The sequence below is a fragment of the Bos javanicus genome, chromosome 20 (genome assembly GCF_032452875.1).
Source record: "Bos javanicus breed banteng chromosome 20, ARS-OSU_banteng_1.0, whole genome shotgun sequence".
Lineage (NCBI taxonomy): Eukaryota > Metazoa > Chordata > Mammalia > Artiodactyla > Bovidae > Bos > Bos javanicus.
Window position 1 is genome coordinate 17,788,797 of NC_083887.1, and position 12,366 is coordinate 17,801,162.

The window sequence follows — 12,366 nt, forward strand, 5'->3', positions numbered from 1 at the left end:
CATCCATTCCTAAAGCGTGAAATGTTATATGTTCAACAACAGCAATCTAAGCTGAACGCCAGTTCTCTGAATAGGAAATTAGTAGACCAAGGTCATAAGTAGTAGTTGAGAGGGGAAGAGTCCTTTTATTCAAAATTCTTTCTATGTGAAAGCCAAATGGAGGAGGAAATAGTAGATCTTTAATAAAGCGGCCTAAAGCTCTAGGTCAATATATTCTGCCTCAGGCCTGTACCCTGAGAAGTAATGGAACCACCTCTCCACGGGCTTCAGAATTTGAGTCTTGTAGAGAACTCAAATGCACTTCTACACTGAATCACAAGAGTGTGCTTCCAGGAGGGCTGTTTCAATAATCTTAAGAAGTACTAAAAAACAGAAAGAAATGGAGTTGCCATTTGTTGGACATCTCGCTAAAGAGTTTTACATTTATACTTCTCCTTTCAATCTTCACAATATCCATAATAAGTAGGGCAGATTATAACACTGATTTTACAAATTATAAAGCCATGCCTCAGAAGTGAAGTAACTTGTCCAAAGGACAAGAGGAACAACTGGAATCAGAATCCAGATCTGTCTTAACTCTGGAAATTATGCCATTTTTAAAATTAGATGTTGCTGTTACTTCATGTAACATATATAATGTGTACACCATATATACATAGATAAAAATAGCAATTGCAGGCCCATCTAATTCCTCTTTTACACTGCTTCCACTAGGCCACAGTGTACTTTCTACTGATATGAGAATCTAAGAAATACTTACTGTGTGTCTAAATACACCAAACCTTTAATATTACCTCTTCACGTTATAGATTTAATTTAGTATTTATTTCCCTGATGAATTTCTAACCTACTACTCAGTTAGCAACAGCAATGAAAATAAATGCTTTACTACTAAGCATATAAACCCAGAACTATTAACCAACACTCAAGTACATCTATATAGCCTAAAGGTAATTAATTTCAGACTGTTGACTCTGACGCATTACAAGAGTTTGAAGTGCTATGAATTACCAAAGATTCATTAAGTCATGTGAAATAATTTTAGAGTTAGACGTATTCTTGAAAGTGAAAAATGAAAGTCGCTCAGTCGTGTCTGACTCTTTGCCATCCTGTGGACTGTAGCCCACCAGCCTCCTCTGTCCATGGGATTCTCCAGGCAAGAGTACTGGAGTGAATAGCCACTTCCTTCTCTAGGGGATCTTCCTGACCCAGGAATTAAACTGGGTCTCTTGAATTACAGGCAGATTCTTTACTGTTTGAGCCACTACTATAATTCTTGAAAAACTGGCAATCTATACATGGTATATGAGATAAAAGTTTTTTAAAGGCTGCACTGCATGGCATGCGGGATCTTAGCTTCCTGACCAGGGATGGAACCTGTGCTCATCAAAGTGGGAGCTCGGAGTCTTAACCACTGGACTGCCAGGAAAATCCCAGGCTAAATCTTTATTCAAAGGGTTTTCATTAATCACAATACACTAGTTTTTGGCCATAAGCAGTAACAGTTTACTTTAATTCTTCTCATAAATGGCAATCCACTCCAGTATTCTTGCCTACGAAATCCTACTGGACAGAGGAGCCTGGTGGGCTATAGTCCATGGAATTGCAAAGAGTCAGACATGACTGAGTGACTAAACTTACCCACAAAAGGTTTTAATTACTATGAATATGAGAGAAATTGTTTAACAAAAGTATCAATGAACATAGTTATCTGTTCCTTTAAAACCAATCTGAATTCATTATCTATAATGATGGCTGCACCCCCAATGAAAAGACATTGCCTTACCATTATTTAAAAAGCATTTTATCCAGTATTTAGAAATGTGTTCATGGTACTAAAGTTCTGTGTAAAGCAACAGACACAGCTTCTGTTCACAATGAACTTATACTGAAGATAACTTTGTCTCTTAGGTGATCAAATGTTTGTGATGAAAATTAACATTTACCAACACCCAACGACTGTTAAGACACAATTATCATGTAACATCATAATCACAACAACTAGAAGGGATATGCTATTATTTACCTAAATTTATACATGAGGAAACTGACTTAAATAACTTGCAAAGATATACACACTCAAGATTTTAGAACTGAGATTTAAACCCAGGTTTCTATTTCTCCAAAGTTAACGTTCTTGAAACTAATTTTAAAATATTAACGTTAAACTAATTATACAAAGCATATCTTAAGGACTATATTCAAATTTATGCTCTATTTGGGAAAATTAACCAGAAAAGTTTTTTAAAAACTGAAAAAAATGGCATTTCAATTAATATCAAGCTATTTTTAGTATTGAACAGTTTTTCAAAATTGTATAAGAACTAAAAAAAGACAAAAATGGCCCATATCTTACCTAAAGACATCTAAGTAAATTAATGCTTACATTACAACACAGAAGTCTCTAATGGTTGATTATAACTTTATTTTTTTTCCCTTGGGCCATGCCACTCAGCTGACAGGATCTTAGTCACCCATGACCAGGGACTGAACTGGAGCCCCAGCGATAAACATGTGGAGTCCTAACCACTGGACTGCCAGGTAATTCCCATTTAAAAAAAAAAAAAAAAATTTACAAAGAAGCCTTTATCTTTTTCTATACATGGTTGTATATACTTTCTATAAATGTATATATTTAGAATGTTTCTTTAAAAATAAAAAGTCATACCTTTGCAAAGAGCAAATTAAGCTGCTTCCCTGATCCGTGGTACCCGCCCTGGGAAAGGAACAGTTTAACCTGTTCTTGAACCTGCTCTTCATCTAAGTGCCAGCAGTTTTCATCATCTATACTAGCACCTGCTGTTGGATCAGGAGCACCTAGAAATAGAAAGAAAAAATAACACATATGCTAGATAAAAACTCTGTGCTAACAGGACTCTGACAATAAACTTGAAAAGAATTAAGATTCTATACTTTTTGCCTAAATACTTTTTAATCCAATCTCAATATACATACATATGTATGACCGAAAATAAGTGTGAAATTATTCTTTTATATGCAGAACTTTGCTGCTCTGTGCTAAGCTGAAAGGTAATGACTTAAGAGCTGAGACGTTTCCTTTTTTTAACATCAGAGACTGTACATGAGGAGATGAATTTACAGGTTCTCTAAAAAACAAAAAAATTCACAAAAAAGTCTCATTGTGAATATACTGTGTTTATAAAACTCTGCTGTGTAGACTTATTAGTAAAATGTTTTTCAAAGACACTAGAAAAATATGAAACCAAGTAAACTCAGCAGAGTATTTCTCTTTACTATGTTAATTCAAGAAGCTTTCACCATTATTTGCTGCTGCATAAACTGCATGCTGACATAAGTCTTTAGTTGCAGAAAACCAAAGATTAAAAAGGGAAATCAAGCCACTTGGGAACAGGCACTGCAGCTGTTGTACTAAACCAGGTTATAGTATCACCTTGCCAAACTGCGTAAATATTTTATTGCTGAAGTAAACACAAAAGATAACATTATGTAACAGTCTGCAGACTACCTTAGAAATTAAAATTACCCGGATATTTAGGCAAGTGAAAACTGTTTTGTATTTATTAATAAAATAAAATGGTATTAAAGGCCTAAGATTCATTAAGTAATACAAAAACAAATCTAAAACCTCTCATTAACAGTGTTTCATCTGCTTATTAAGTCCTAAAAAAAAATCTGTAGATACGGTTCCACACTTCTTTTCTTTTAATAATCTTACACAGACTCATTTGGCCAAGGAAATAATCACTAACATGTGCTTGGGACCAGGTTCCATTAGTCTCTAGGAGCATGAATTGGTCTGTGAACCTCCCTGAAAAAGTGTGCATTCATTCATTCAGAAAACATATTTACTGAGAGCCCTCTGCTAGACTCAGGGATGGAATGGGGTACAAAATAGAATTCCTGTCTTCACAGAATGTATTATCTAGTTCAATGGCTTTCAAACTTTTTTGACTAAGAGCCACAATAAGAAACATAATTAATACCATACCCAATACACCTGTGTATCTGGACACTTATATGAACACATCTATTTATTAATCTGAAGCAAAAGTATGATCAAAAAATATCCTTTCTGTAAAAGTGAGAAAGTCTGATATTTTCTGTACTATTTCACTTTTTAAAGGCTCATCATAATTTTTAAGAACTGATTTCATAATGAATAATGGGTTGCAATCTACTATTATGGAAACACTGCTTTAAGTGTGTGAAACAAATACCAATGTAATCACCCATACAAATATATAAGAATAAATGAATTGTTCATAGAAAAGCACAAAGAGCCAGGAGACTGTATCAGAGAGCTCTGACCTGGCCTTGGATTGGCAGAATAAGCATATGGAGCTGAGATCTGCCTTAAGTAGATTAGAAGATAACTAAAGGCAGGAAAAGGAAGCACTGAATCTACATGTGAGACTAAGAGCTTAGGCAGAGGTCTCAAGCAGAAAGGAACATGGTATGTAGATGAAACAAAAGATACTGTCCACACAACTCAACAGTAGAGGATGAGGGCAAAGAGCAACACAAGACAACTTGAGAACAGAAGAAGGGCCAGAGAGCACTGACAAGGGAGGAACTTGTTTTTTCTCCCTAAAAGTAACAAATGGTAATTCACAACAAGGTCATGCAAAGTAGAAGAAAAGAATACTCTAGAAAGTAAAAAATGTTCTGCTCTGATACACATCAATTTCAACAGTCCTACGGAGTCCCTTGGACTGCAAGGAGATCCAACCAGTCCATTCTGAAGGAGATCAGTCCTGGGATTTCTCTGGAAGGAATGATGCTAAAGATGAAACTCCAGTACTTTGGCCACCTCATGCAAAGAGTTGACTCATTGGAAAAGATTCTGATGCTGGGAGGAATTGGGGGCAAGAGGAGAAGGGGACGACAGAGGATGAGATGGCTGGATGGCATCACTGACTCGATGGACGTGAGTCTCAGTGAACTCCAGGAGTTGGTGATGGACAGGGAGGCCTGGCGTGCTGTGATTCATGGGGTCGCAAAGAGTCGGACACGACTGAGCGACTAATCTGATCTGACCATGGAGTATTAAGCAGCCATAAAAATGAATGTGAAGATTCTTTATGTACTGCAATGGAAAGATATACCTGAGATATGGGTGATCAGGGAACTCAGAGAGAGACGGTTTTCTGGATTATACAACTAGATAAAACACTGGACAACTCACTCCCTGATACACAGACCACCAGAGCAGGATCAGGTTTCGGGGAGAGGCAGTGTTTGCATCATGAATACGGATTTTATTGTTATTATTTTTAGTATTTTGGCCATACCTCTCAGTATGCAGGATCTTAGTTCCCCGACCAGGTATAGAACTTACACCCCCTGCAGTAGAAGCTCTGAGTCTTAACCACTGGACTGCCAGGGAAAATCCATGAGTTCAGTTTTAGATGTGGTGAATTTGAAGTACCTCTGAGATACTCAGCCAAGAAGAGGGGAAAGGATTTAAAGTACGGAGCTGGATATACTATGGGATGCGGTACAGGGTAAAAAATTGTCTAGGATGGAACCATAGGGAAGGCCAACATTTAAAGGCTGGGCAAGAGCCACTACCAGCCAATCAAGTAGGGAGGGATGGGAGGAAAATAAGGAGGGAGAAAGATATAAATACATTCCACTCCTACCAAGGAAGGAAATCCTATCAAAAGCCAACTACTGCTCAAGTATCCTCACATGAATTAGATTTCATTTTCTTCTTACAATGTCCCCTGGAGGTGAGTATAGCTCATGATCCCCTTTCTATAGAAGGAGAAACACAGGTTCAGAGTGATTATGACCTGTTTGTCCACAGCACACACTGCCAAATGCAATCTCCCGGTTCTCTCCCCTGCTGAAGAATATATTCCAGAACCTCGGAGCTCAAGTTGAACCCTGAAAGCATCAAGGCAGCAGTTGTCAACCATAAATCAAAAAAAAATTTAAGGAAGAATACTGGGATCTGTTATCATGTTTCTTCTTTACAGGAAAATTTAAGAATACACAATATTGTGAAGAGCTAATTAACTACTGGGGTTATATCTGTTTCCCATTGGGATACACAACCCCTAATCCAGCTCACTTCTTTGATTCTCGAGAAAGATGACACAGACACACACCTGCACAAAGACAGGCCTCTGTTTCCTCAGCCCTCATCTTCTATTATGTAGGAATAAAAAATTAAGTAATAAAAATTAGAAATTTTCCGTGACTATGCAGAAAACAATTCAGTCATAAGAATGCACACAAAGGTAATTAGTTGATAAATAAAACATAAATTTACTCTAAACACAACTCAACATTTTAGGAAAAAAGACACGTACACTTTACATTATATACCAGGAAATTCATGTTTACAACAACCCTCCCAAAAGAGGAAATTTATTTATTAAACTTTAATGCTAAAGTCTAAATGCTTAAATCCTAACATGTCATGATTATATGCATTAAAGTATTGCCTAAGCCTTGCATAAAATGTAGATGTGCAAGATTTATTTCTACTCGCTAATGGCTGTCTATAATCAAAGACAAACCTCTCAGAATTTAGCTTTGAGAAAGGCAGGCAAAGAGAAACATAATTCAAGCTTTTATACATTTGCTATTAGATATAACCCACATTGGGCAGGAACCAGAATCTAGGTATATAAATTAAATGGTCCTTTAAAGTGTTTTAAAACTATCATATTTTTTACCCTTATTTATATTTATAATTACAAACTCTATAACTTTTACAACTGTGTAATTAATCTTTGTGAGCATTTTATGACTAAAGCTTAATTTTACAAAGTTTCAAGCCTTCAGGGAAAGTGAAATTATCTGTTGAACACAGTGCAACGGTTTTATTGGCTTTTGCTCCTAGCCAGAGTGTATGAATTCGATTCACTCTCCTACCTTGGTTACATAATGCCATTGGAGGAGAGCAAAGGAGAGTTCATGAACGTGCAGGACTACTGTCCATCTCTGGCCTTCCCTGTCTGCTACTTGATTTGGTTCTGTTTTAGCTTTGATTTACTCCAGTATCAAAACTCTTACCCCAGCAGTTCTCAAGATCAGGAATGTATCAAGACTCCTGAGGCATACTGTGAAAAGTAGATGCTTAGGCACCACTTCAGACCTACTGAACCAGAATCCTTGCCACAGATAACAAGGCAGGGGCCGTGGAGATGGGAAGTACAGCTGGGAAACACAATTCTGTATTTGGAGGGAATCTCAAACACGGTGGCATATTCTGGATCTTCGGATTGAAAAGTATTCAGGGTCCAGTGTACTCACTAAAGTACACTAAATTTAAGACCTACTGACTAAGGTATCTGTCTCTTATCACAAAAACAGTCATTTCCAAGCACTGGACACTACCAAATCACACTGCAAATTTTAAACTGAGATATTAAGACATATTCAATAACTGGTTTATGCTATGTTTGGTATGTGGAATTATTCACAGCTTTGTATTCTAATGGAGAATTTAATTATTTCTCTTTTCTTAAAACTGCTGGAAAACAAATTCAAACAAAAAATGAAAGGCTTTATTTAGTTTACATCTTCATCTTAACTGTGACCTAACTGCCTCAATACCATGGTTGTCCAAATAAAGCTTTAAGCATTTATATTTAAGTAGCAGTGCTCTTTTTTGTTGTTGTTAAAATTAAATTGTCAAATTCAGTCTACAGAGGAAGAATGCAGGAAGCAGATGTTTACACTGCAGAGGTGATTAATTCAGCCTCTTTTGCAGGACCTATAAAGGAATGCCATCTCCTACAGTTTTAGTGCCTGCTATTAAAGATATGAAACATTAAGTCTGTGGCTTACAAAGACACTGGTACACCTGTCTTACAAGCTGAAGGCAAAAGTCCTGATATCAAACATTGGCACTGAGAGAGAAAAGGCAATGCAGCAAACTTCAGTGACACAGGTTCAGAAAAAAAAAAAAAAATCTTTCTTTAGCAAGGATAAGAACTAGAAGACCACTGAAAAATAATGTAATAATGTGTACTGAATAAATACACACTTGAGAAAAGCTTTAAATTTTATTCTTACTGAAATCCTCATTTCAAGGCAGTTAACTAATGTCTTCATTTCCAAATACAATTTTGTGGTGGCTGAAACAGCCAGATCCTTCATCACCTGTTCTCAGTGGTCAGTCCATGTAATTCTACTGCCATGATGCAGTGTGGTGTCCTCTCTAAGAGCTGTTAGAGGACAATCTGTTTAGCCTGGAAGCTAATGACAAAGGGAGTCCTGGCATGCGCCAGCCTCTGCTCCGTCAACAAGCCACCTTCCCTTTAGCTAAATGCCAAAGAAATAAATAAGTAGCACTGTAATCAGGATATAGCTCAGGGAACTCAAATAAGCCTGTCAAGGTTTATAGCTCCTCTACTCTTTTCCTCTCACCTGACTTTATTACTCATCTCTTGTTATCTTTTAATTTACTTCAGAAGTTTCAGTGATATACTTATTCATGTACAGAAATAATCATGTATTTTATATGGGTAAAGAGCAATAAAACACTTGTACATCCACTAATGCTCATTAAAAAATGAAGAATATAAGCATAGAGTGCTTAAGAGTTAGGTCATTTTCCATAACCTAACTAACAGATATATTAATATATTAGCAATTACTTGGTACACAAATAATTAAATGCAAAGTTCTCAGAAAGTCTCATTTTTACGTAACCTGACTCTTCTGATTTATTAAAAGAGATCTACTATGATTGCAAGGTTCAAGAATGATTTGCTCAGATTATTTTCAAAGATTTTTTTAAAAAACTTCACAATTATTTTCCTCAACGATACCACCGCCAGCTGAAGACTCAGGTCAACTGCCACATCACAATGATGGATAATCGCAACTTAACTTTACTCCTTTATACCTCTCCTGACCTTATGAAATAGGCACTCTTTACAGACTATGTTTTACACGTAAGAAAACTAAGCCCTGAGGAGATTTAGTTCCTTCCCTCCACTAAAAGTGCTGGAAAGCAAGGGACTAGAATTCTTACGCAGGCTGTCGAACTTCTAAGCTCTTCAACACCCTGAGTACTCTTACAGCGCGAGGGGTGAAAAGCCTACAGTGAGGGATACGGGGACAAAAATTCACAGAGCCAACATGGAGACTTGTTCTTGTCAGTCGCCAAGTGCTGTTGGACAACTTGCAACCCATGGACTACAGCACACCAGGCTTCCCTGTCCTTCACCATCTGCCGGAGGTGTCTCAAACTCATATCCATTGAGTTGGCAATGCCAGCCAACCAGCTCATCCTCTGTTGTTCCCTTCTCCTCCATTCAGGAGAGGGATGGTGAGCAAACTGATCACAGCTAGTAACAAGCCACTGACCATTATGAGAGTCGGGTAGTGTCAGAGATGACTGTAGGGTATGAGAGAAGGCACGACTTGGAGGTAAAAACAGAAAGGATAAAGGATATCGAGCTAAAAGTAACTTGGCTGCTTCTGTACTACCGTATCATGTATACCTGCTGGGTCAGAGACGTGATGCCTCCCAAAAGATTACTTCTCTTCTGCTAAAACGAGATGTTTTTCCATATGAAGATGATCATGTGTGCCTGACTGTATATTTCAACAATTTTTTAGAAGAAATTTAAATCATATTATGAAAACACCAAGTTCTAATTAAAACTTAATGGTAAAACTGGTCATTTTTGAAGGGAGATTTGGCAGTAATTACAAAACTTAAAATGCCCATACCAATTGTTCTGGCATTTCTACTATTAACAAAGAATCTATTACTCAAAAGCACTTGCACAAATTCACACATACAAAAAGAATGGTCACAGTAGAATTGCACATAGTAGAAAAAAATGAAAACAATTTTGAAATCATTTGGTATGTTAATGATTAAACAGACCCATAATATGTAATACTACACAGCACTTAACACAGTAACAGACCTTTTTGTACTAGTAAGATAAAGTACTCATGATGTATGGAAAAAGAAAAAAAAAGAAACTACAAAAAAACTTTTAAAACTGTTTTTAAAAAACTACATACTTGTGTGTGCACCAAAAAACGGCCTCAAACACTATAAACCACACTATCAGCAGCGGCTGCCTTGGGGGAATAAGGGAGTTACTGGAGACCAAGAGAGCCAACGAGTACTTGGTTTTTTATCTTCATTTACTTCTATACGTTTTTCCACATGTATTCTTTCTTTTTTTTTTTTTTTTAATTTTACGTTTCACACTACTGCACTTTGCGATAGCACATTTAAAGCAACTTTAATTCTCTCCGATAGATTTGCTAATTAAATTGACCACCACTAGTAGGTCATACCTTTGTTTCACCAACTGTCAATGCCAGAACATTCTACAATAGAAAGGATAATGCTTGTAATAACCAAATTATCTCCCTGGGATAACTGAAAAACTGGTTGCTAACGCAAGCCCAATTACATGACTATGACCATCCACAGGGAAACAAAATGAAGAGAGATGTGACATGAAGCCTCCGTCAAACGACTCCAACTGTCTGTCACTCATATTTGGAACATATGTACAAGAATACATCTCCAAATTCTAAGAAAATGGAATTTAAAAATGATATGGTTACTTTTTTTAAAGTATCACTGATTTACAACATTAGTTTTAGGGTTTCAGTATTTTTATAGACAACATTCCATCGAAAGTAACTACATAATAATGGTTATAATTCCCTATACTATACAATATATCCTTGTTGTTTATCTATTTTTTATTTTTAGGTTATGCATTTTTTTTTAAATTAATTTTAATTGGAGGCTAATTACTTTACAATATTGTATTGGTTTTGTCATACATCAACAGGAATCCGCCACAGGTGTACACGTGTTTTTTTTAATATACAGTGCTTTGTATCTCTTAATCTCATAACCCTAATTTGACCCTCCTCCCTTTCCTCTCCTCTCTGGTAACACTTAATTTGTTTTCTATATCTTTAAGTCTCCTTCTACTTTGCTGTATACATTTGTTATTATTATATTTTAGATTCCACATATCATTGATATCATAGAGCATTTGTCTTTCCCTGTCTTGAATTATTTCGCTAAGCATAATGGCCTCTAGGTCCATCCTTGTTCCTACCAATGGCAAGCTTTCATTATTTTCCTATGACAGAGTAGTATTCCACTTGTATTCATACATCCCTTCTTCTTTATCCAATTATCTACTGATGGACACTTTAAAGTGAAAGTGAAAGTCGCTCAGTTGTGTCTGACTCTTTGCAATCCCATGGACTATGTAGTCTATGGAATTCTCCAGGCCAGAATACTGACGTGGGTAGCCATTCCCCTCCAGGGGATCTTTCCAACCCAGGGTTCGAACCTAGGTCTTCTGCATTGCAGGAGGATTCTTTAGCAGCTGAGCCACCAGGGAAGCTGGGTTGTTTCCAAATCTCAGCTATTCTAAATAAACAGTGCTGCTATGAGCACTGGGGTGCATGTACCTTCTCAAATTACTCTTTATTTTTTTTGCTGCATATATATCCAGGAGTGACTCCACTGTTAAATCTATTTGTAGTTTTTCATTTTTTTTTTAGGAACCTCTGTACTGTTTGTAATGTAATGCCTCTAATATAAGTGGCTGCACCAATTTACATTCCCACCAACAGAGTGTAAGTGTTCCCTTTTCTGCACATCCTCTCCAACATTTGTTATTTGTAAACTTTTAAAAAAAATTATTTATTTACTTATGGCTGTACTGGGTCTTTGTTGCTGCACAGGCTTTTCTCTAGCTGCAGTGAGCAGGGGCTACTCTCTAGTTGCGATGTGCAGACTTTTCACTGTGGTGGCTTCTTTTGTTGCAGAGCAGACTCTAGGGCTTGGGCTTCAGTACTTGTGGCATGTAGGCTCAGGAGTTGTGGCTCTTGAGCTCTAGAGCAGTCTCAGCAGTTGTGGCCACAGGCTTAGCTGCTCCACAGCATGTGGGATCTCCCCAGATCAAGGATCGAACCCATATCTCCTGCACTGGCAGGCAAACTCCTAACCACTAAGCTACCAGGGACCTGTTATTTGCAGACTTTTTGATGATGGCCACCCTGATAGGTATGAGGTAATATCTTACTGCTATTTTAATTTGCATTTCTCTAACAATTAGTGGTGTTGATTATCTTTTCATGTGTCTGTTAGCCATCTATATTTCTCTTTTGGAAAAATGTCTATTCAGGTCTTCATCCATTTTTTTGAATGGGTTATTTTTTTTTTGATATTGAGTTATATGAACTATTTGTATATTTTAGATATTAATCCCATGTCAGTTATATCATTTGCAGGTATTTTCTCCCATTCTATAGGCTTATTGTTTTGCCAATGGTTTCCTTTACTGTATAAAAGCTTTAAAGTTTAACTAGGTTCTATTTATTTTTGCTTTTTTTTTTTTTGCCTTAGGAGACAGATACAAA

General features: G+C 36.8%; 1 protein-coding gene across 1 annotated transcript in view; it reads right to left on the minus strand.

Moving 5' to 3' along the window:
- The window catches only part of ZSWIM6 (zinc finger SWIM-type containing 6), a 211,835-nt gene that overhangs the window by 63,366 nt on the left and 136,103 nt on the right, over positions 1–12,366 (minus strand). Inside the window, exon 3 of the mRNA XM_061393455.1 lies at positions 2,669–2,817. Within this exon, the coding sequence (XP_061249439.1) occupies positions 2,669–2,817 (149 nt within the window). The remainder of the gene's footprint in view (positions 1–2,668; positions 2,818–12,366) is intronic.